Source organism: Mercenaria mercenaria, chromosome 7 (assembly GCF_021730395.1).
Source record: "Mercenaria mercenaria strain notata chromosome 7, MADL_Memer_1, whole genome shotgun sequence".
Taxonomy (NCBI): domain Eukaryota; kingdom Metazoa; phylum Mollusca; class Bivalvia; order Venerida; family Veneridae; genus Mercenaria; species Mercenaria mercenaria.
In genome coordinates, this window is record NC_069367.1 from 53,777,538 (window position 1) to 53,804,817 (window position 27,280).

General features: G+C 33.4%; 1 protein-coding gene across 1 annotated transcript; it reads right to left on the reverse strand.

Moving 5' to 3' along the window:
- Positions 1–4,572: 4,572 nt before the first annotated feature.
- On the reverse strand, positions 4,573–25,635 carry LOC123554147 (uncharacterized). Its single transcript, XM_053548407.1, has 17 exons — positions 25,168–25,635; positions 22,901–23,049; positions 14,633–14,763; positions 14,240–14,369; positions 13,738–13,806; positions 13,237–13,355; positions 12,769–12,850; positions 12,431–12,598; positions 11,853–11,939; positions 11,188–11,282; positions 10,530–10,631; positions 9,978–10,038; positions 8,724–8,828; positions 7,480–7,544; positions 6,528–6,599; positions 5,973–6,142; positions 4,573–5,013 (listed from the first exon to the last, which is right to left on the reverse strand). Exons 1-17 carry the CDS (start codon positions 25,250–25,252, stop codon positions 4,820–4,822), a joined length of 1,884 nt encoding a protein of 627 aa, XP_053404382.1. The 5' UTR covers positions 25,253–25,635; the 3' UTR covers positions 4,573–4,819.
- Positions 25,636–27,280: the final 1,645 nt, after the last annotated feature.

The following is a 27,280-nucleotide window of genomic DNA, read 5'->3' on the forward strand; positions in this document are numbered from 1 at the left end:
CGTGTATTATGACAAGCACGTGACGTTTGTTATGCCAACAGTTACGGATGTTTCTCATACGTCATGAAAAGAAATACTAATCCACCGACAATTTTTGACAGTGACGTCTTTTTGTCAACAAACTATAAATAACCACGGTATATCCCCAAACGGATGTATACTTATAATAGATAGAAATATGTCCTTATCATATGCGAAACTCTAAGTAAGGTATGGCCCAGTGGATGTGTTGGCTACTTGTCACGCAGGCGATGTGAGTCCGAAACCAGTGGTAGGCGAGGTATATTTTATGTATTTTTTTTTGTTGCAAAATATATATTATTTGGAAGACCAGTTACATTTGCTTTCCTTGATTTGGAAATAAATATGTTTTTCTTGTTAGTTTTTTTTTAATTATCAGCCAGTTATCTCAAATGAAGTAAACCAAATGTTAATGCAATATATGCCTGTCTCACCGTCAGTCCATTGTGTTTTAGAATATATATTGCTTTCTAGTTATTCTCAAAAGGCTCGTTACAGTTAAAAACGTGTTCATAGCCATTTTAGCCATTATATGACAAACGTTTTCTACACAATTTGTTCTGTATGCATAATTCGTGAAGCACTAGAAAATCAAGATAACTATAAAGTTGAATAAGAAAATACCGTGCAGGAAAAAAGTATCTTTCGCTTACTACGACAGCGCCGTTATCCTCTGGGCTACGTATCCATGTAGGCTAGATGTAAAGAAACATAATGATAATCCAGTACAATATAAGGTAAACATTGGAAAGTAAACACAATATGACGTCACTGTCAGGTATCCCTGGTCTGATAGTAGAATGAAGCTAAATGAAACCGAGGCAGGCCGAAACGAAAACATGCGAGAATTGAGTAAAAAAAAAATGCATGAAGATCAGTCGAAATTTTTCATGTTCGCACAAATATTTTAAACGGGTGTACAAATTCCATTTAAAATCGTATTTAATAAATCAATGCTACTGATTTCATTATTCAGTGCCGACGTAAATAACATATCGTCATCATCCATATTTACCTCGGGTGTTTCAATATATTTGTGAAGCACTAGCCGATTAGGAAACCTTATTTACAAGAAAATGTGTAAGTCGCTAAGAAAACCAACATCATAATATTCCCAACAGTAATTCTCGTTTATAAATAATTATGGGAAGTCACTAATGTCACACACAATCATATTTACTGCAGTATTACGCAAATGCTTTCTTTACTGTTATATGTGGCCTTACATGTAATTGTACTATTTAAACTGTTCATGCGCGGTTTATCTATTTTTCTGTCGAATTGTTCAGTTAATTCACATGCGTATCACTGCAAAGTTAAACTATAAAATAGTGAAACATCAATATCTTTAAAATACTTGCATGATTTATGTTGAACATGATTAAAGACAAAAGCCACGTGTACATTTGATTTGCAAGGTGAACTTATCTAATAGTTTCCAATCATATTTTGCCCACAGATTAATGCAAATGATAAACAGACCTATCAGAAATAAGTGCATTCTTGCAGTTTAAAGAATTAATGACAAAGCCAACATCGTAAAAAAAACTTTTTGAAACTTATTTTACGTGGAAGTAAAATAAATGTGACCTGCGTAGTATGTCATATCTTTTCCTAAACCTTACCATTCTTAATTATTTCCATTATACGTTAAACAGTATGTGGACAAAAAGATCACACGAGTTGTTACTTTAGCGTTTAGCCATTTAAAGGCACTGACCTCCAGATTTTTGCTTAACGTTTGGTCATATTTTCAACATTACTACACGAGATTTGTTTCTAATCTGTCTTAAAATGCAAATCAAGAGAGAGAGAGAGAGAGAGAGAGAGAGAGAGAGAGAGAGAGAGAAACATGTTCGAGTTGGGAATCAAACCCGGGCCGCCGCGGCAATAAAAATTTTCCTGCGGTCCCTGATCAATACACCACTGAGAAATATGCGCGTAATGGTCGTTAAATAAATATAAAGGCAGTTTACCTACAGTGTACCGATATTTTGAACGGAAAAAAATCGCAAAATCAACTAATTCTTAGGTGTTTTTTAAAACATATTCTGTCAGTATCTAAGTTTTAAAACCTTAAGAAATATAGCAATAGTTTTCTGATATCTAATTTTTTCTTTTTTGTTGTCGTACGATCTGGAGGTCAGTGCCTTTAAACAAGTTTACTAAAACATGTTCTGTGTGAAATCATTATTCTTAAACCGGTTGACAAAATTACCATAAATCATGTCCAAAGAAATGACAAACCTTATCGGCGTCGGGGTATGATACCCGTATGTTTTAATGACTCGACATGATTCTTCCGAAACCATATTTCAGTAGAAACTGCTAGATCGATAAATATACATTTTCGTACATTGTTCGGAAGATTTTCCTTATGTTTGGCTGAACACACCTACATATGTGAACGTTAAGATGGAAACGTGAATAATAAAAGAATGAATATGCGTAAATATCAGGCCTTCTTGATAGAACCGGAAGCAGACGTTTCTTCTTTGTATTTTGGCGGGAAAACTGCACGTGCCTTCAATGATGCTCCTTCGGTAATGACCGCGTGCTTATAGAAAATTTAGTACTAACGTTATATTTTCGCGTCACCAGAAACATTACTGTGTTAAAACTTTCATGTAATTGTAAACAAAATGCTCTATAACCAAACGACAATGCATGCTTAAAAGCTCATATTTATATCGTGTATGTAGATCTACGTCCGTGACAGGCTCTTACAATATTTTTCATTCGAGTTCTTAATATTATATTTATGTGTTCAACTTTTAAAAAGAAAAGGATGTTTACGTTTAAACACTAACAGGCATGTGATGACGATTGTTTCACCGGTAAACGAACATGATTTACGGATGAGCTTATATATCAGGTGGGTGGGGTATAGACATTTTTCTGCTCCACCTGGAAACGTATTTTATCAAATGTCAGCATCAGCGCATTTGTGTACCAAACTTATACATACACCATTTTGTTGGTATTTAAGTAACCTTTCACTGATACAAATATTTTTTTGGTACACGGATGCGCTGATACTGAATTATTCGCCTGAACAATGAAAAATAGCGAAAATTCAGGGTTTTTTGTGAAACTAGGGTTGGATTGAAGCGATGTAAATATTCACATACTGTGGATAGAACTGATCTATTGATGTTTTTGAGAAGCTCTAAGGTTAGTCTATTTGAAAAAAGACTTAAATGATATTTTTTTAAGTATTTAATATATTTGGAATTACAGGGCAAAATAGTACGGTTAGTGAACTTACCCCTTTTTATGGTATCTGAGTAAAAGGCTAAAATATGTTTATGGTGTCTGTCTACAAAGATAAATGATATTATGAACAGATTTAGAGCCTGCATCTTTAAGAAAGCTCATTGTCTGTATTTAGAGGAACTGAAATCATAGCATGAATGTTTCATTCTCTTCAACATCCTGCAGAGGGATTAACTAAAAATACTGGTAGAATTTTCGAACATTTGCACTACCTTTTCAAAGAGAAACTAAATAATAAAGGTGTTCGTCTGTATCAGGAGCAGCTGAAAACATTCGATGAATGTTACATTTTCTTGCACTTTCAATAAACGAAGAAACTAAAATATAGATAGAAATTTCAGAAATATAGATTGTTTAACTGTAATTGCCCAAACACATGGAAACTGAAATTAAAGGAAAGTAATTGATGCATCACAGCTGAAATAAATAATAAAAAAGCTTAAATTTATAAAAAAAAAATAAGATTCCATTATTTTTTGTTTGTGTCTTCTCCTTAGTCAGTGATATCTGGTGTCCTGATTGCTTTTGAAATATGTGACATTAGAGTGCCGAGTTTTTTCAGCTGAATAAAACATGTTTAAGGTACCAGTACATTTTTTCAAGGAATGTATAATGTCATATATGCTTGGGTTGTTCCAGCACAGGCATCGAAATGCTGGCTAAGGATGTATGTCACCTTAATTTACTGTATTTTCGTTTTCTATTAAAATTAATATCTTGAAATATACACAGGTCGCTGCCTTAAAGCTGGCAGCTACCTAAACAATAAAACGGCTACCTACAAATAATATTAACGTAATTTTTTTCTAGAAAAAAGGACATAAAATTTTGTTTCAACAATGTTACACTTTTAAAAACTTTTTCAAGTATGTAAGTACACCTTTAAAATCTTGAAGAATATAATTATGACATAATATTCCCTATTATTATTAAGATTGACTAGGCAATTTGTTTTAAGAGAAGCGGGTGTGTGTTCTTTACTTAAAAGATCTATGCTTCAACGAAAACCGTATTCGTATAGAACTTCTTCGTATAGAAACATTTCGCATTTAAATGAGAAAACAAATGTACGTTATGTAGTTATTGCATTGTCTGCTTTTTATAAAAAAATATGTGTAGAAACTGCATGCGCTTCTACTAAGCCATTTCTAAAATCTATAGACAACAGATGGTAAACAGATTGTAAACTTTTAGATTCTTTTTGAGAGAGACAACAGCAAATAATTATAAAATGAAAATTGTTATGGGGTTAAGGTGAACCAAACACGAGAGTACACATGTTTGTTGATTTCAGTAATGACGTTTTGACATATTAAATTATTTCATAAATACTGTTTTTAAAAAGCAATATTACAACACTTTGAAGTTTAAAATATCATTCAGATAAAATCATATATTCAATTTTTTATCTACCTTTAAATACATGTACATATTTTTTTATTGTTTATTCAAAATACATTAGATAGGATATAGATCCAGCCGTGTTATTTGTCTAGTACACACTTTCTGAAGTGTCGATGTTTTATGTTGTGACACTAATTAAAACACCAAGTAGAACCAACGTATATTCATATATCACTCGGCTACTGTTACTTGTTGGTTTAGCATTTTTCATTTTTTCTATCCAATCGTTAACAACAGCTTCTAACACGCTCATTGGCATCCCTCCATTCTCTAGTATTTGCAAATGAAATTCTTTAACGTCGAACTTTTCTCCTGTAAAAGTAAAAAGTTTATATCACATACACATATATTAACTCGCCGAAGTGTATCATAATGAGTGTAGTTTTCCTATCTAAAACCATTTGGTGAAAAATCATTTTTTACGTTGGTCTCACTTAGATGGTCCTCCTTTGAAAAAAAAATATTTGTGACTGTAGACCTTTCTGAAGGATTCTGTGATTAGCTAGTGTTAGAGATTAGCAAAACATATTTTGGAGTAACTTTCAGCTACTACTATTCTAATTTTTACACTGAATCCAAGTACAGGGAGTCATTTTACGGCTACCACACGGCTCTTCATTATTTCTGGTGTACATAGTGGTATTAATGTTTATAAGCAGATCATATAATGCAACTAATCAAAATGACAATGGATTCGGTGCGATTGAGTCTGTTCATGAGAGGTAATGGAAAGTGAAAACAAAGCCTCACGATAAGTCTTAAGACTTCATAACATGACTTACTGTAGATTAAGATATAGAAAATATTTACAGCTTCGTCTTGTAATATAAACATATATTTGGAGAGGATATATCATTACACTGAATAATGGTTGCACTGACAAAAACAGAAATATGAATATCCTCAAATGAAATATTTTCCAAAACCGCTGGTTTGAGCTATATGTAATTTTATAGAAATGTTGTTTTGGTTACCCGCTACTATGAGGCTCTTCAATTTATTCAAAACGTAAATTATTTAAGGTTCTGGCACGGTCCCACTATTTTCTTTCAAGCACATCTGAAGGTTGAACAAGTGTTCAGAATAAGATACATATAGTCTGACATATAGGAAACGTATGTCAAAAGGAATCAATGATAACCTAACCAAAACTTTTTAATTTGAACTTATATCATGTGTGTATGCAATATTATTCGTTTTCTTAAAGAATTTGCGAGATTTTTAGTACTGATCTGTATGTTGTTTTAATTAATATTTGCCGCTCAGATTACCTAGACCATTTTCAGCCTTCTGTCTCAGTTCTTTTATTTTTATCTCCCCGAGTTTGTAAGCACAAGCTTGGCCTGGCCATGTTATGTATCGGTCAATTTCATTGGCTGCACTCCCCCCTGCCATAGCGGTATGATTCTGAAGATACGAAATGGCCTCCTCACGTGACCATCTAAAAGTGAAAAAATCTATTAGATTAATAGTACATCTAGCAGTTGAAATGTACAGAATGCAGGTGAAATAGTTATTTTAAATGACCATTTGTAATGCAAGATAATCGTATAGTTTCTGCAGCAATGTAAAGACACATGCGTATAGTTTATCTTCAAAACTCTACAAAATGACCTCAAACATGAACCAATAATATCTGGGAGTAATTATGTTTTTGTGGCGATATGTTATTTTCACGTTGGGTGCATACAAACGTCCATGTATTGGCATTCTAAATTAGTGTAAAATCCGCATTTATCATCGCAAACCCGCTTTAAAGCCAGTTTCTACATGTGTCGCCATGATCAAATGTATACGCTTCTTATTACTGAATTGAGAAAACAAACCTCATATAGTGCAGTCCTGTGTCCACAACAAGCCGTGAGGCCCTCAGTATTTCATAGCTGTATCGACCCATCCTTAAACAATACATGTTTTGATATTGCATCTGTGTATGTGTACGCAAAGTAAAATATGCAGCAGCTCTGATAATTAATCAGATATATCACGGTATTTTAGCCTCTGTCCTAAGACTGGGCTAATAAAATATAAAATACTAACATTAACTTTGTGTGTGCTGGAAGTCTGAGGGGTCAGCATTAATTCTCAGGCATTTAGTGTACGTACGCATTGAAAGTACACTATTAAACATAATGTTAAAATTTAGTCAGTATATTGTACACTCAATACGTGCGTACATCAAAAAGGGGTGATTTAATGTTGCCGAGGTTTGAGGCTGATAACATAGTGGGCATAAAATACCCACAGACATAAGAATAAACAGTATACATTTATTAAAAGCAAATAATAATAGGGACAACGGCTTGTAACGGTTAGGAAACTTAGAAGGGAAGTGGGAGGTAAAATGCAGCTGTGACTAGTAACGGACACACTTACCTTTCAGTGGACGGGACAGTGCAAAAAAGTGGGTATGCCCACAGCTAAGGTCGGCAATGTTATGACAAACCACATGAATGCATACGAAAACATAACTATGCACTACCATAAATGACAAATATCCTGTTGTACGCATAATGATAATGCATACAGTATTTTAAATGATAAAAAGATAATATGCGAGTGCTTAAGAAACACATCATTGCTATCTATAACTAAACTCATATATGACAATGTGGATGTTTACACCACGTCCGTTAAGACTTATCAGTTGATTGCACAAAAATTATTTAATAAGTTATTTAGATCTCGAATGCAATCCTAACCAGCCTATCTTGATATTTAGATATACATGTACTGTTATATGTATTGTAAATAAATTATCAAATAAATTTAAGGTACATTTCATATTCATCCGCATACATTCCCATTTCTTCGCCCAGATACTCGGAGTACAATCCCCAGCCCTGAAAAGTAAAACAAAAATAGAATCTAATCTATACAATACAATACATCAAAATAAACCTATGCTACAACTTATTCGTAAGTATTCTTGTCTGATGATTATCGTTATATCTGAACAGTATCAACGTCGTCACGCACTGGGCGTTTTTAATGATGATAAATATATTTCTGTTTGATTTGTGCATGACTATTCATTGACAACAAAATGTTTAAGGTATTGTGTGTAAGTATTTACCTGGCACTCATTAATATCCATCAAGACATTCAGGTATTTTCATAATTGCATCGGAAAACATTTTATAAACTACTCTAGCTTAAAAATGCTGTTACTGTCAGTTTCAAAGAAGAAATAACACTTGTTTTTGTGTTATAACATCCCGAGGGAATGGTTGATTCACAAGTCTTTTAAGGCACCAAGGTATCCTGAGAGATTTTGTAGCTGATATAACAAGGAACAAACATCAGTCGATGTTATTTTAACATAAAACGTGTAAAAAAGGTGACTTAAATGAAAATGTCGATGTTTTTTCGATCAACGTCTTCTTGAAACAATGCCACCATGGAAATATTATCACAAAGTGTAACACTAAACATACGACATGATGGTACATGTATTTCATTCCAACTAGGCCATACATGTGACAAGTTCATTGTGGACATTACCGTTATGACGCCTGCCGTTCTAAAAATCGCCATTAATGTATGACTGGCCTTATTATGACATAGACGTTATGCAACGCTGGTAAGTTTAAACCAGAAAAAATATATAATACATGAATTGAGATTCGAGTGATATTCTTTTGGGTTTGAACAACATTGGTCGTGCTTACGGTTCTCGCGGAGGTCGATTACACTTTAGACAAGCCTATGTTAAATTCATATAAAATAAATTGTTTATTATAATGTCGCACCTATTGAAATATGGCTTATCAGATACCTAGAGATATGGTGGCTCACTTACCGGTCTCCATTCAGGAATAAGGGACTGGAACGTTTGACCTCCTGATTACGGGGCAGGGTTTTGTAGATTTAATTACCCTCTTATCAACAAAATCAATTGAGTCTGCTATTTTGTTTTGCTTCTAAAGGATCTTGTAATAGATTTATTATCCATTAGGATGTTGCCGCACTAAATATTTCAAACCAAATTTAAAAGGAGATAAAAATGGTGTATGAAATACCTCTTGATAAGCAGAATAAAATGGAAACCAGTTAGGAACATTGTAGAATGACAAAATAGAATTCTTTCTGAAGTCTGGTAAAGCAGCCTTTAGTGAAAAACTATTCTGAAATGTAAAATATAGATCATTCACTGGCTTTAAAGATATCTGTTTATATCTTTTACATTAGGTACGTTACGCTTGGACAACTATTGTATGAATTAAATATATTACTTCCGGATGAACTGACAATAATTTGATTTGATTTTATATTTAGCTGTAAATAAAACTTAAGCATGCGTTTCCACTACCGTTCATGTACAGGCTCAATCAAACCGAGCCTGTTGTCGTGTTGAGCGACCTGTGAAGTTTCCACTTTTTCTATTTTAATATACCATCACAAGAAAACCCCAACTACTTCTGCGTTATTTTTTACATTTATTTAGCAAAACGATTTATAGGCCTTGTCGGACAAGTGGTTAAGACAAACTACGGCTCATCGCAGAAGGTTACTAGTAGGTCTTCACAAGGAGGCTGTTTCTTTCATCTGAGAAAGCCATCAGTGCTGTTAACATGTTTCCGTCTGGTTCCGTCCCAGTACGGTTTACCATTTGTGTCAAAGTAAATTGATAGAACAAAGAGTAATAATGAACTTGCATGTATAAACAGAAATAAATGCTTAAATAATTATGCCTGCACTTTTGAACGTGCAAGTACACACTTATTTATAACTGCAGGTATAATAATATACCTGCCGGTACAATTTTTACCTTCAAGTACAAGATTTACCTGCAGGTACATTTCTGATTAGACTTGCAAAGTCTGTTGAGATCAAATAACCTGTAATAATGTTAATTTCTTTCTTCATACTGACACTGATATTTTCACAGAAAACTATTTTCTCTCTAGGCCCATCTCAATACGTTTGAGTCAGAGATAGGAGATATGATTGTTAATTCTTAAGAAAGTGCTATTAAAGAGGATTTTATGGTAGAGGTATTTGCTTAGAAGAACTCTAACGACACTGTTAGTCTAATTTTGTATCTGCAGGTAGGTACAATGTCATACTTGAATGTTCAGGTACATTTTACTAATATATACCTGCAGGTACATAATTTTATTATTACTTGGTGTATCTCTTTACTTTTAACCCAAATGGTACGCCAAGGAAAAGTTGTCATATTAGCTTTGAAGTAAATGATGTGGCTTTAAACCACACGCAAACAAATTTCAAAATGAAAAATTTAAAAAGATACAATTAGTTTCCCTCTATACCTGAAGATGGTGACCAGGATTCGCCTCGTGTAGAGACAACACCATTGTCTCAAACAGTGGCCTGAAAGTATTTAAATGAAGCACATAGATATTGTTAGTCCCATAAGGCCTCAACAATAGGTTGATCGGACATTCCAGCAATATTCAAGCTACATATTTCAATAATATGAGCAACTGTATATTCTAACAATATGTACATTTGTACGATATTCTTACACAAATGAAATTCCTACCATGTTTGAACACGATCTCAAAGAGTGTAGGAAGAGTTACTGGAAACGAAACAGTCAACTAGTTCAGTATGATGATTCTACCAATTCTGATCTAAGTTTTGGGCGGTGTCCCGAAATATAATTATCATACATGTATAACAAAGCTAAAAACTGGTCGAAAAGCAAATACAGATAAAATGTAAATTTAAACATGGCGCAATTTCTACCAAGTATCAAAAAATCTGATAAAGAGGTATGAAACGAAACTGTTAAAAATTATTCTTACTGATACAGGTAATTGAACTGGCAATTATTTTTCATTCATATAACCGTGACTTACACTTCAAGAGGCCTGAATAAGTTTATTGAAAAAACACCAGGTGAAGTCTCTGTCGCTGACGAGTAACCACCTCCAAGTCCATCGTACGATGCTGCCTCAATTCTATAAATAATATTACAGCAAATTGATGTCTTTCATCTGGCATAAACCTAAACATATGACAGAAACAGTTATACCAGGTGATACTGACATTTAACGAAAAGCGTATTGCACCAATGTTCGAATTGACAAACCAAATACCAGACCATACGTTGTAATTGACCCCCGGTATTAGTTTTTTTTTTATTTGTGCAGTCGATATTTTACAAAACTTAACCGTCTCCTTTTAACGAAGTCATGGATTTTCTCGGAGAGTAGATGTATTAAGCTGTAATTTAGAGACATTACTGTAAAATCGGTCGCTAGCTGTTTTAAAAGTATAAATTGCTAAATTAAACTGTAGCTGGTCTTCCAACTATCTAAGATTATTAGTCCAATGTACAGTCTCCTGGGAATCTATGCATTTAGCTAATTTCATGAAGCAAGTTAGCATAAATGAAAACAATGACAAAGATGTCGTTAACCTGAATATTCTACCCGACAAATGCAATGACTACATATATTAAGGTGGAAACGGACAATAATTTATTCATGTGTAAACACAACAAAATATTCTCACTTTAAGGGAAAATCTGGTATATCTCGGAAGAAATTTTCAAGCTCTGGATTAATTCTCTTAAACACGGTGTCATTGTACGCTTTCAAAATTTTATCCTGCAACGATAAAAGGTGCATTGATATTTCTATATGGATAATATACTGTTTGCCATATCCTGATACATCATTGCTAGGTCTGGACTAAATAACTTCGAAGCAAAACGTGTTTCCCAGTGTTTCCGCTAGTTGCTAACAAATCGATTTACGCTCATATCAAATTACAGGAAGCATAACCCTCATTTATGCCAAAAATATTCTTTCAAACTGAATTTACCAAGTAGTTTGCTATATTCTAATATATGCTGTCTATCCTAGGATGAAAGAGTTATAAAGCAAAATTGATTATATCAACATTTGACAATTTTCTTAGCAAATAGACTTTGGCTCATATGCCATTAAAGTCGTACTTCCATACATATAGTATACATGGTACTGCATTGCTATCTCCATTATATGTTATCTCAGAATGCGCGGGAACATTACAAGAGAACACTGCAATTGCGTCAAAGCAAATATGAAAATAAAAAATGGTTTTCCTATCGAGTCTAGGTATTTGCTTTTATCGTAGAAAAAAATTCATTTTGATTTTTACATTATAGACTCGATGAATAAAAAATAGTTATCTACCGTGTCATTTGAATAGAATCTCGGATCTCCTTTCAAACTGGCGAAGAATTCTGCAATTGTTCCTTCAAAGCCAAGCCCATCCATGATCTAAGAAATTTGAGGAAATGTATGGACTTTTTATTAAAGAATTATGAAGGTAATTGTTCTTGTTAGCATCAGTCTGAGAGTCATATCGAGTTTACACAATCACTTATATTTTAACATTATAATTAATATTTTGTTAAAAAGTTCAAATTATGCCATGTGTTTTGCATGTATATACGGAAATCATTACTGGCAGTTGTAAAGAGTAATACTTTAAGATAAGCGACAATCGTATCTGTGAATGTTTTAGGAAATTTGCACGTATTCTTTTCAGTCTGACGCACAAAAGTATCACTGATGTTGAAAAAAAAAAACCTGTACCTAGACCATCTGCATTTGTTATTTTAAACAGTGTCACTATTTTACATGTAAATAGCAGTTATTTATCTAAATTTCATTCAAATTCGACAATTTAAAGAAACGTTTACTTGAAAGGGAAATTAATCCAATAGCTTTCCACTGGTTTATGATATTTAGAGTTCAATTTCTTATACCTTATGCATTTCTTTGGTTATTCGGTCTACCTCTTTCAATCCAACATCATGTACGTCTTCAGGTGACATCTCAAATGACAAATGCCATTTTAGGCAAGCTTTATAATATTCGTGTGTAGGATCCCATGCATATACCCCGTATTCATGTCGTGCATTCGGCATATATTCCTACAACATTTAGAAAGCATAAAGATTACGCGGTTGTAAATAGGAATCTCTATCATTCTTTATCACTTTATCAATGACAAATTCAACACCCAGGTCCATAAACTGGAACCTGTTTTAACTTTAAAATATGCTTTGAATAGTGAGAATGGAATATAGATATGGATAATTACGTCGATGATGAAGTTTTTCAGATCTCTAAAGGCATTCATATAGGCTGTCACTGCTATTCGGCCCCGCTCCCTTATGTTTTCTCTGCAGGAATAAAACATTTCTTAAATCTAGTGTAACAATAAATCAATGTACTGTTTGTGAACAACAGATGTTCAGGAAAATTTCAAAATAAGTTTCACATAAGCTTATATAACGTCATGCTGACTGTCGCTAAACGCACCATACATACTGTATTCTGCATAAGTTTGAAAAATATTTAAAGATTTAAGAATAAGTCATTACTTTATTGAAACATATTTACACGAAATATTTAAATCATTCAGTTGCCAACGAAATGAGAGTATTTTATAATGTTTGTCATGACACTTCTTGATATGAAGCCAAACTGAAAAAAAGACAGTTGTGTGTATTAAGTTTGGTAATGTGTTTATAACCAGACTCCCCCAAAAAAGACAAAAGACATTTACCTATCAGATGCATTTAAAACATGTGAACTGTCAAGAGCTTCTCCAAATGCATGGGAATAGTATGATGAATTTTCAGGTTTCTCAAATATCTTTCCATCAATTTGCTCTGGTACTTTAGTCTGAAAATGTAGCGTGTGTCTCGCTATGTAAGAATTATCATCACACATCACACTGTTTTTCGATTATTGTGGAAAGAAAAGACACCAACAAGCGAGATACGAAAAAATAGCAATATTAAATATACATAACAGCGATGGTTGTGATTAAAACATTGAATATAGAATTAATACATAATAGTATACACTTCCATATTTGTCTGAAATAAAGACATTCCGATGTACATGTTGTGCAAGTTAATAAAGATTATGTTCTGTTCTGTTGTGTTCTGTTCTGTTCACATTAAGTAACATAATCTTGGAGCTGTTTTTATCCGAAAACAAAATCGTTTTGGATGACTTACTGGCAGATGTACCGTATTAACACAGTGTAAACATAACTCACCAGGGACACAGTATGCAATGTTCTATTCAGCGCTATGGCGCGAAGTCCAAGCTCTTTGATTCCATCAACCTAGATAAAATAAGACGAAGAAACAAAATATCCGTTCATTAATTCTTAATTTGATTTAAACAATGCACTATTTAGTTCAGCGCAATAATTTGTAACGTCGGATGCATGTTAAATGGTTTTGATGGTGTAACAGAATTAAAACAGACAAGTATATATATTATAAATTTGTTTTGGTTCACATTGGCATGGTTCAGGTCATATAAATATGCTCAGGCTTTAATTACCGAGGAAGACCCCAGATGCCAGCGGATACTATATAGTACCGTCTTGATAAGATCCGCGCATTAAAAGTCTCTACTACCCAAGCAGGTTTTGCAACCTACTTTGCTTATGTGCCAGCGATGTCGTAGTCAGTTACCTTTGATATTCTGCCGTTAATGTCGTGTTTCATATTTTTATATAAACAAAATTAATACTACTTATATATCATAACCTGTTTCTGGACACCATGGAGCCTCACGATATAGTTTTCAAAATCTCCCCTTGTGCGGCTGTCAGCCATGTATGGACCACTGAAGAGCTGTATGCCAGTAATAAAACTGATTGGGCTTAATGCACCATATCTAAAACGATGGCAAATAAAAGAAATATTTGTTACGAGCAAGAAACAATTTCAGCATGACGACACAAACAGGAAAAAAGTATAAAGGTTTAAATTAAACAGTGTTATGGTAACTGGACTGAAATATCTTGCAATGGAACCTATGTATTTTGCCTTCAGGAAAATCTGGTATTTAACGTGTTTACTACTACTTTTTGTATATACTGATATCATAAATAATTTGAAGTAATCCTATAAAGTTTCTATATATCTATCATTGCTTACTCTGCCCATAAATTACCGTCGACGAATGTCTCAAGTGTATCCTTCAGAATGTCGTAATTGACCCTCTCGTATGTGTCAAGGTCATTCCTCTCTATATCAGACAGTCGCTGTATATACTTCAGTGTCATATTCTGAAATCAAGTGAAAATGATTTATGATATTCCTCACTTTTGCTATCAACGAATTTAAAATTTATAAATGTTATAAAACGTTATAAATATCTCAATCTCGACGAGTGTATTTTTATGTGAACAGTCACCTGCCTTGACTCAGTTTTAAGCAATATTGTCTACCATATAATTCGGGGATAAATCCTTTTAATGGTAAATAGCAATTAACTGTCATTGCAATTAAACGTCATCCTATAGAAATCAAAGGCTACCAAAAAAACCCCGTCTCTGTTTTACATATATATATATATATATATATATATATATATATATATATATATATATATATATATATGTTGTAAATTTCAGTCATTTAGGGCCATGTTAAAGATTTTGTTGAAAACAATGTTTGAAATTGTCAGAATACATTTAAATAAAACATTTATGATAACCTATTTTGTTTGTTTACAAAGAATAAGCGAGATTTATAAGGAAAACAATGCAATCAAGCTGGAGTAGGAATAGTTATTTAATGATGAAAGACAAAAATGCAAATCTAGGGAATGCCTAAACTGCCTTGGCATGATAATTATTAGTTCGTCATGTGCTTTTTCCAATAAATTCGGTAAAAATCATATTTTGTTATGTAGATCAAACAGTTTGCTATGTACATATACTAGTTTGTCCAATCTATTTCTTAGTTTGTTCTGTATTAATATTATTAATATTAATAGTTCGTCATGTGCATTTTCCAATATATTCTGTACAAATTATAATTTGTTATGTAGATTGAACAGTTACTAGTTTGTCCAGTACATTTCTTAGTTTGTGTTTGTACATTTGCTAGTTTGATCTGTACAAGTAATAGTTCGCCATGTGCATTTTCCAATATATTCGGTACAAATTATAATTTGTTTTATAGATAAAACAGTTTCTTATGTACATTCACTAGTTTGTCTTGTACATTTCTTAGTTTGTGTTTTGCATTTAGCAGTTTGTTCTGTACAATTAATAGTTCATTATGTGCATTTTCCCATATATCCGGTACAAATAATAATTTGTTATGTTGATAAAACAGTTTTGTATGTACAATTAATAGTTCATTATGTGCATTTTCCCATATATCCGGTACAAATAATAATTTGTTATGTAGATAAAACAGTTTTTATGTACAATTAATAGTTCATTATGTGCATTTTCCAATATATCCGGAACAAGTTATGTAGATAAAACAGTTTGTTATTTGCATTTACTTGTTTGTCCTATGAACATTAAAACACTTTAAAAACTTCATTTTTTCGCTTTATAAATACCCGTCTGTGTGTAATAGTGTACAGTGAATGCCTATTTCGTAGTTTAACGTGTACAGTTTGCTGGAATGTTGTTATTCTAATCGTGATTGTTTTAAAATGCATAATAATTTAAAAAAAATCTTGCATAAAAATGTCTCATTTTATGTGAAATTACAAAACGTGTACCCTCACTGTTTTGTCAAAACAAGTGTGATAATTGAAAAATTATGTTCTTTTTGGCAATTATCTATTTTCATAAACCTGTGAAAAGATCATCAATACATATCTCTTTATTTACAAGACAAGATATGATTTGTACCGAACATATTGGGGGAAGCACACATTAGTAAATGCACAGCACAAACTAAAAATGTACCGGACAATTTAGATAATGTACATAACAAACTGTTTTGTCTACATAACAAATTATGATTTATACCGAACATAGTAGGGAAAGCACATAACGAACTATTAATTGTACAGAACAAACTACTAAATGTACAACACAAACTAGAAAATGTACAGGAAAAACTAGTAAATGTACATAACAAACTGCTTTATCTACATAACAAATAATTACCTGTACCGAATATATTTGAAAATGCACACGACGAACTATTAATTGTACAGAACAAACTTCTAGATGCACAACACAAACTAAGAAATGTCCAGGATAAACTGCTTTATCTACATAACAAATAATTATTTGTACCGAATATATTGGAAAATGCACATGACGAGCTATTAATTGTACAGAAGAAACTTCTAGATGCACAACACAAACTAAGAAATGTAATCAATACATATATGTTTATTTACAAGACAAGATATGAATTGTACCGAACATATTGGGGGAAGCACACATTAGTAAATGCACAACACAAACTAAAAATGTACCGGACAATTTAGATAATGTACATAACAAATTGTTTTATCTACATAACAAATTATGATTTGTACCGAATATATTGGAAAATGCACATAACGAACTATTAATTGTACAGAACAAACTTCTAGATGCACAACACAAACTGAGAAATGTACAGGACAAACAAGAAAATGTACATAACAAACTGCTTTATATACTACATAACAAATAATTATTTGCATCGAATATAAGAGTAATAAATGTACACAACAAACTGTTTTATCTACATAAGAAATTATAATTTGTACCGAATATATTGGAAAATGCACATGACGAACTATTTATTGGACAGCACAAACTAGTGAATGAACAGCACAAACTAAGATATGTACATGTACCAGACAAACTAATAAATGTACACGACAAACTGTTTTATCTATATAACAAATTATGATTTGTACTGAATTTATTGGAAAAAGCACATGACGAATTAATAATTATCATGCCAAGGTAGTTTAGGCGTTCCCTAGATTTGCGTTTTCGTCATTCATCATTAAATAACTATTCCTACTCATGCTTGATTGCATTGTTTTCCTTATTTTTTACAGACAACTTGTACCAATATAATTGGTAACAGTCTGTTTTGGAAGTAGCATGAAGTATTTATGTGAAGTTATAAATTTTATAAATTGTAATTACTACATGTACAATATTTCCTATTTTATACAGTATTTATGACACTTAAAGTTGTGTCAAGCTTTTATTATTTTATGACTTATTTACTTTTGGTAATCGCCACTTTATGCAAGAACATCTTCAAAAGACTCGTCTCGTACTTTCTCAAAATTTAATTTTTTGCTATCATCGTTCTTTCGTCTATTCTTAATGCATACGCGTATAATACCAACGTAAACCTTAACACCGTGTTTTGGCTAAATACCAATATGTTTTTGCTGGGTATTTTTCCTTTTTCTGAACTGCTGCTTCGCAGCAAAATGTCATTCCATAAAATAAAATTGCTTAGACCTACTTTTCCTTAAGGTGCAAAATAAAGACAAATGAATAGACATAAATCTTAAAAAAAGACTACACATTTTGAAATATAGTACTAAACATTACGACAGCCGTGCAATATTCCCTTGAAATCAACACATGTACAGAGAAACAAATGATTGTTTCTGTATTTTCTTAGACTGACATGGGGGGTCATTTTGTCCTACTTTCGTGTTTATCGCCTTTCCGTAATCGGTCGGAAATTCTTCGGGATTACGTGATTTTAAAATTGTTTCAAACGAATATCCATTTAAGATGCGCAACAAAATAACTGTATTTCCATGATGGTAATTATGCATGACTTGCACGAAAAATATGAGATGTACAAAATTTAAATTTAAAATTGACAGTGACATATATTAGGCCAAGACAATGTGTTTAATGTCTAAAATCTTAATATGAAATAAGGCAAAGCCTCAAAGCGAGCTCAAGAAATCGGATTTAGCTAAAAATATTATGCATCATTTATTTGTCACAAAGAAACTATTCACTAGTCGCAAGAATTCAGGAGAACCTTTTCACTTGAAAAAAATCTACATTTAGTGTCACCATGCCTATAACAGTGAATATCATACGTTGCAAAATTTATGGGAAGTCGGTGTCACGGTGACGTCATTACCGCGTTCCCGTTTCTTTCTGCTTATTAATGACATTTTTCCATTTTCTGGCCGATGCTTGATCTTTTAAATGAAAATAATGTTTTTTTTCAAACAAATGGAAATCATTATTTCATTATTGTTTTTAGCAATTGAATGAAGTTCTGTATTCACTCCGGAAAGAAGTATTTCCTGTGAGCACCTGTCCGCTAGGGTGCGCTTTTTAAGAACTTCCGACGAAACTTTTCAAATCCATCACCAAGTGTGAAAGTATACTTGCGTTACCGTAAAGCTCGATTCTCGAGCAGGCCCAGGGGGCCTGCTCTTCGAGCTCACTATTAAATTAATGTAGCCATGTGTACATAAATAAGTGTATTTAGGTAAATTTCAATCATACTTTGTTTCTGCAGTGCACTGGCGCCAGATCAGAAAGAAATGCCTCTGTACATGTTATACCCTACCCCTAGGTATTCTATAAGAACCATGGTCGTGAACGGGAAAATATACTAACCCATTTCAATCGCGTATTTCATATCTAAAACACGCAGTTCAGTAAATGTGTACTATTGATATTAAACAAGTGGTAATTTATCTTCCGTTGTGTACCGGTCACATTTCTTCAATAGTTCTTATCTTAGAAAAACAACGTGTAGTTTACAGTTTTTTCACAGGTACACAAAAAACTTGCTTGAACTTCCCTGGTGAAGTTCCGTTCTAGATTATAGACACACTCTGATTGGCTGATGTGAAAATGTATGTCAGTCGTCATTTTACTACACGTGTACGCTAAAATGTTTATATGTAGCATAAATGTGCAAAATGAATTAAATAAACAGAATAGATGTATAACTATGTATGATTTCAAATTCAAAACCATATACAAGATGAATTTCATTCATCATTTCGAGTCTTATCGTAAAACTGTGAATATATTGCATTCTGTTTTTGTTTGTTTACATTTCGCTTAACATGTGCACACTGTCGTGACCTCTAGACCGGATGTTCATTAGGGAAGTTCACGCAAGTTTTTTCTGTAACGTTGACTAAAGCATAAAATATACGGAGCATCTCTGCAATATGGAATATTGAGACAAGGTGACTGGTGCACGATTGAAGATAAATTATCGCTTGTTTAATATCAGTAGTACACATTTACTGACCTGCGTGTTTTAGGTATGAAATACGCGATTGAAATGGGTTAGTATATTTTCCCGTTCATGACCATGGTTCTTATAGAATACCTAGGGGTAGGGTGTAACACGTACGGAGGCATTTTCTTTCTGATCTGGTGCCAGTGCTGCAGTGTAAGACAGTTACTCATTTATATTCTTAAAATTATACTGAAAAGAGATTAACTGAAAAAGTTTACAGACGAAGTTGTAAAAACACTTTTATTCGGGAAGGGCCTGAATTGTCCTTATGAAGACTTGCAATATAGCTGTATATTACCTGTATTATAAAAATGATTTTCATGAAGTTTTTGTGAGTTACAAAATTGTTGAATTCCATGTGCTAAGTTTGTAAAAATCACGTTATCGTTTGGGCATATGATATATTTTGCATCTATTTATAAATTATAGCCTCGTTTCGGAGGATTCTTCCGAAAAAGTCCGAAGATGCTCGACGGGTTCGTAAGCAGTCGGAAAGCATACTTTCGGTTTGACATAGGCAACATTTTTTGTTTATTTGTTAGTTATTCTTGAACATATTCATGACTATTTGGTCAGAACCGATGCAGTGGGCCATATTTTCAGTAAATAGGAAGTCTCAGCTACAAACTCTGGTTTTCATATAACACTCGTTCGGGTTTTAGTAATGGACCTTTAAATCATCTATTTATTGAAATGCTGATAATTAAACAATCTAGGAAATATGATTAGATAATTTTTTAAGTATTTTCCTATATAACTCATATACAAGTGACCGCCAGGGTGGGGCCTCTTTTCACCCAAGGGGCATAATTTGAACACTCATGTTAGAGAACCACTAGGCAATGCTACATACCAAATATCAAAGGCCTACGTCTTGAACTCAAAGACAAGAAGATTTTTCTCCTATATAAGACAATGTAAAATTTGGGACCCCCATGGTAGGGCCTCTTTTCATCCCAGGGACATAATTTGAACAAACTTGGTAGGACCATCAGGCAGTGCAACATACCAAATATCAAAAGCATAGGCCTTGCAGTTTCAGGCAAGAATATTTCTAAACTTGTTTTCCTATATAAGTCTATGCAAAACTTGGGACCCCCGTGGCGGGGCCTCTTTCACCCCAGTGACATAATTTGAACAATCTTGGTAGAGGATCACAAGGCAATGCTACATAATATATACCAATGGCCTATGTCTCATGGTTTCTGACAAGAAGATTTTTAAAGTTTTTTTCCTACATAAGTCTATTGGGGCCTCTTTTCATCCAAGGCACATAATTTGAAAAATCTTTATAGAGGACCATTAGATGATGTCACATGCCAAATATAGAGGATCTACGCCTTGAGGTTTTGGACAAGAATATTTTTTAAGTTTTTCCTTTTGGTTGCCATGGCAACTAGAGTTCTGTGTGGAATTCGATTCTTTGAGCAATTTTTGAAGAGATATCCAGACCAAGTTTCATCAGCTTCCACCAAATGGTTTCAGAGAAGATGTTGTATAAAGGAAAGTGTGGAGGGACGGACGGACGAGGGACGGACGAACGCCTGACGGTGAGCGATCACAATAGCTCACCCTGAGCACTTTGTGCTCAGGTGAGCTGACAAAACCGTTCATATCTTCCAAACAATTGATACTTCGAAGCACGCAACCAAAATATTAAACCAGTCAGCGACCTTTAAAAACAGATCAATTTCAGTAAGCTTACAAAAATAGGCCCTGGCGCTGTCAATCAAACCTGACTAATTTGCATATCAATGATGCATGATTTTAAGTGCGATTCCCGGCTAAATATTTCTTTATATGTGGCATTTTGTTAAGTTGTTATTTAGGAAGATTGATTTTTATCTTTTTCAAACCTTTTTACGTGAAATGGCATTTTTTTTGTATTATATATTTCAATAAAAAATATAATTACCTGATGACCCCAAGTAATCAGGGGTCATTTGACAGTGACCTTGACCTACTGACCTACTTTCTTGTTTTTTAAGGTACAGCCTTGAAATTTAGATGACATATAGTTATGCACACCGATCTTAACACTGACTTTCAGGGACCATGAATGTGACCTACTGACCTACTTTATTAAAATTTTAGCATTAGTTTGACATTTGAAACATGTAGCTCATATTACTCAGGTAAGCGATCCATGATGACCCTCTTGTGTGTGTGTGTTTTGTTGTGTTTTTTGGGGGGTGGGGGGAGAGGAGAGGTGGGTGTGTGTGTGGGTGTGGGGGTGTCATTCAGTATTTGAAGCGAGAGTGTTGTATCTGTGATTCATTTCGGAAAAGTGAATAGCGTCTAATATAAATACATGGTTGTTTGTTATTCGTGGATTTAAATCAACGTATTCAAATTTTAATTAGCACGTGTTTTTAAAACATGTTTTACTATACATGTACTGCGTTTATCATTTTTTGAGAGAACGGATGGCTACTGTCAAAGAAACGTCAGTGATTTTCGCGTCAGGAATTGATACATGTATAGCATGTCCGCTTAGCTCAATAAGGAGAGAGCAGATCTATGGATCGCGAGGTCACAAGTTGGTGAGCTTGTCCGGGGTTCGAATCCCGGTCCAGGCACTGGAAATTTCTGAGATGCTCTTGAGTGTCTCCCACCTAACTAGAAGCCTGTACTGGTTCTTCCCAGGAAAGACGGCTTCGCGTGTATCGGTGCTATACACCGGGCACGTTAAAGAACCAGACTGTCTATTCGCAAAGAGCTAGGCTAAATTAGCCGGACATGCCTGTATCTACAAAGGATTTCTCTCTATCTGTTCTGGGGGCTTTATCTCACTCTGTCCCTCTGGTCAGATCGCTCTGTGTCTGTACTAGTAGAGGATGAATTTCGCGCCCTGTGTGGCTGCGTTTGCTATACCGGTATGTAAAGCGCCTTTGAACTTGTTTATCATGAAAAGGGCGCTATATGATTCTGGTATAATCGTAATAATAAATTAAATAATAATCTCCAGACGAAGCCTTTACTCTCGATTTGCATCTCTCAAGTGACCATTTGATTATCAAATTAATGAGTACTTACTCTGATAAAAGCATATGTATCTACTCTATTAACGCTTTGAAAAAAAACATTAATTTGTTTTAAGACATTAAGATTTTAGAATATTTTAGAATTATAAGAAGGTATCTTCATATGACTATGCAAACACGCTTTTTCTCTACTGCTCTACGGAAGTATGCAAACCCTTCTCTTTCCGAACTCCTGTAAACCGTATGATTCCATCTGGTCGTTGTATTTGTACATCCCCGTGTATGAAGAGTATGTAGGATTGTTACTCATACGCCAGTCCCAGAAATCATCTTGTAGATCTCTCAACACAGCACTTGTTACACCTGGTAAGAAGTCATTATATGTTATCTGATTTATAGCCCGCCGGTGATACTTTATTAATTGTATTTTTTGGCATTTGTGCGTCTTGTAATATTTGAAAAAAAGCACGTGTTATCAAATGAGGCATTTATATGATATTATCTGCTCAATAAACTACAGGAAACTACTTTGTTTGAAGCTTAAGCGTTTCAGCGTAAGATAGTTCTTTTGGTATATAATACATTCCTTTGCAAATTTGTGATGAAAAAAAAATATAGAATACACGCCTTTGCAGATTTGTGATTCTATTCAAACTCTCACCTCGTTATTGTGTTGGCTTCTATTTACAATAAGACATGAACAATTTTACTTCCTTTGTTTTACAACAAAATCGTATCTTATAACACACATACCGGTATGTTTTATTTCATGTTACTATTAAATTTCTTCTTAATCTTTATCGAATAAAATATATATTGTTTTACGTTTATATACATTTTCACTTATATTGGGATCAATGTGAAAAGAATCGAAAACAACACGTTTCCATCCAGCCTAGTATCTTAAACTGTAGATAGCACAATTTAGAAACAATGAAAAGTTGCATATACAAAATAACAAATATATATTCTTCCTGTTTTTACCGTTGCCAGATTACCTTTGTGCCAGAAGCAGATAGATTGATATTAAGTAATTCTTGCATAAAAACTACTTTTTTCACTGGATCCGCCCATGTATTAACGGGAGAAAAATCGTGTGCAAACAAGGCAATTCACGTGCTGTTAATACCCGATTTTTATTTTTGAAATGCTTTGCCAGGGATATATGTATGTATTTTTACGCACACTGATATTTGGCATCTGCGTCTTGTTTCTTCCTTAACAACCTCATCTTGTAGCATTATAAATACAATGTAATCCATAGTATGTTTAGCTGTATCTGTTTCCAACCCCAATCGTACTGCCCCCATCAATGTACGCCCTAGCTTCTCTTAGAGTTCACTCCCTTTACAAAGCGTCTGTTCAGTTATTGTAAATAACTGTGAATAAATAAGTATCGCGTGTAACTTGTGCTATTGTTCGTTTTTAGGTATTATATTTATGATTTTGGTAAGTATCAGTCGGTATGTTTTTATCTAATTTCTCTAAGAATTTATATAAACAGCTTGGAAACTTGACACTACGTTCGTACTTATCCGTACTCCAACTGCGTGTCCGTACTCAATATAACTCGAATGCAAAGTTATTATTCTTGAAATTGTGATCGAGTCCACCAAATTGTGAAATGATATGAACAATTATTGGTAATTTTATGTTTGTAATAATGAGAGATAAAAACTCGCTTAAAAACCTTCAGGAGGTGCTTTTGATAGCGTTGTTTATTTCCGGGCCCTGGATACGGATATTTAAAACATGTTTACCGTTTCCAAGAACAACTGGAATGGTAAATAAAAAATGTACCGGAATCGTCAAGTCATCACGTATGAAAACAATACATAAATCGCCGTGAAATATATTTTTATGCAAGAATAGCGACAATACACGTTTGTTTTGTGTATTAACATCTGCAGAAGCCCTTGGGATATGTTTGTGACCTCGACCTTCGGTCTCGGTCACAAACAATCCCGCGGGCTTCTGCAGACGTTAATACACAAAAAAACGTGTATTATCCCTACATTCAATCGCTCCTCTATTTCAGGTCTCAGCAAAAAACATTGAAAGGCATGGTGAAATCATGTATATTCAGTCGGACAAAATGTTGTTTGTGAAAATATATCATCGAGGAATTAGATTCTTTCAATTAATGTTTCAATGCCATTCAGCGTGTAAATTGTCGATTGCTCAAAAAATAATTTCTGCTATTTTTTGAAAGGAGCAAGGGTCTTTAAAAAATGGATCGGTTAATTCCATATGTTATTGTTAAGAGTACTTTGATATGTCACTTCATATAATGTCAAGATATGTAACGCAAAAACGCATTTGAGGCCTTTAGCAAAATCAATAGCGGTCTCTGACAAAAATCAGTCGGATATGTAATATCGCATGTGATCATATGCAGTAAAACATAATAGGTATGTATATAAGTTAATATAATCATTTATCATGTAGATCTGAAATGAAAATTAAAACTGTTTTACATACCTGTTGATTCTCTAATAGTTACAGATGCAAGGATTGAAATAACAGTCAGGACGACTCGTACTGTTTTGTGAAAATCCGTATCCATTTTTCAAATCTAGAACTTTTCAAGCAAGCATAGAAGGTAACACGATCTTTTGGTAGATTTAAATACAGGTTCAAAAACCAGTTTCAGCGTTAACAGGATATGTTCATATCACAAATATATTGTAGCAATAAATCAACGAGACCGATACTGAAACGTTTACATTCAATCTGTTAAGATAAGCGAGTATCATATATTTACAAATACTGTAATTATACAGGAACCTTAACTAACCGCGAAATGGTTTCAACATCTAAATAGACCAGACAGCTAATGTGACAGAAAAGCAAACATTAACTTTTAAAAGTCTGTTCTTTTTAAACAAGTAACACCTAAATATATGTATATATCCACCTTTAAAGTATTCACAAGTATGTAAAGTCACGGTGTAATAACGATTTACAATTAACTTTGAATTAAAATATCATTACCATCAAAAGCATTTTTATACCCTTATACATCGGCACCATTTAATCCTCTGTTATACAGCATATCTGGTTTTGTTTTATACATTGGTTTATTCACATATTACAAACATTTCCTTGATTTTATTAAAGTAACATTTTTTCTACGGCCGTTTAAAACGACATATAAATAAATTTCGCTGTTTCAATTTAACACGTTTCCAATATGAGTTAAGTGCACGCGTTTTCTTTGGATCGCCCCTTTTTATATCAGAGTCATAACAATTGTCTGTTATTCAAGGGAACGTTGTCTTTATATATCTATATATCTGTATTTCTTTCTTGTGGAACTTGAAAGCAATCAATACATTATTTATACATGGTAAGTAAAGTTTATTCTCCATTTCAAATTAATGTATGACCATCATTTCTGTAACTTTGAAAACTCACTTTGTAAGAAGAATAGTTTCATTAAAGGAAGCTTGTATATGGGCGATAGTTCTACTCGGGTGTTTGATTGTACCTAAAAATGTTCAAAAGAGACACATTAGATGGCGTATTTTGTGCCATGTGGCCTAACTGACACTCGACAAATCAAACAAGACCTAAATATCTTATCAGTACTTTCGTATATGTATAGCAAACTGCATCACGACAATAGAATTCGTGTGTATACGTGTTTAAAGAAGGTATGCAGTATACCACCGTCACATTTTTCCCTGTCTAAGGGGAAGTAATTAGTACCGACTTAATGGTATTGTCAGTAAATGAATTAATCAAAACCGAAACCAGTTTCAGAAAGGATAGCAGCAATAGTTATAATATACGGAATAAAAACCAAGAAAACTAATTAGAAAACTGATACGCGACAAGTCAATATCAAATTAATATAATGCCATCTCAAGATCATGAAGATAAGAAACAACTTGTCATATTAGTATCGATATTTACAGCATACGAAAGATGATGTATACTTTTCAATGTTGCCGTATGATCATTACAGTAAAATGAATAGTTAAGAATTTATGTAGATCATTATAACCATTTAACATGTATTCTATGGTTCATAAAAGAATAATACATACCTGTTGCGTGATATAGAAAACCCATCAAGAAGGCTCATACGTGTTTGTGAATATCCTTATACATGTCTTAACATTAAATTTAGCAAATGTACGGCTGCAATAGAAATTAAAACTTAATGAAATCAGTTTTCGATTAACATGGTCATGTACTATTATCATTAAAAAAATATATAATAATAAATAACCAATTCCTTTTCTCAAATTGTTACATCGTAAACAGATACACTTTCATAAAAATCACTAGAAATAGAAATGTGATCTGTGCAGAAAGTTATGAGAGAGAGAGAGAGAGAGAGAGAGAGAGATTTCTAATCAAGCCGATGGCACATACACTGGCTTCCGTCCCTATATTTGTTCTGTCAAATTTCTATTATAAACAGAAGAAGTAGTTTAGTAGTTCCTTTCTATATTGGCATACTGTTTTATTTCCCCTTACTATCTGCGAACATATATAGTTTAGCAAAAAATGCGCTATTTTGGATCATTTGCAGGATTTGAAAACAAAATCACCATGCAACATGCAGGAAGCCAACGAAAGCTCT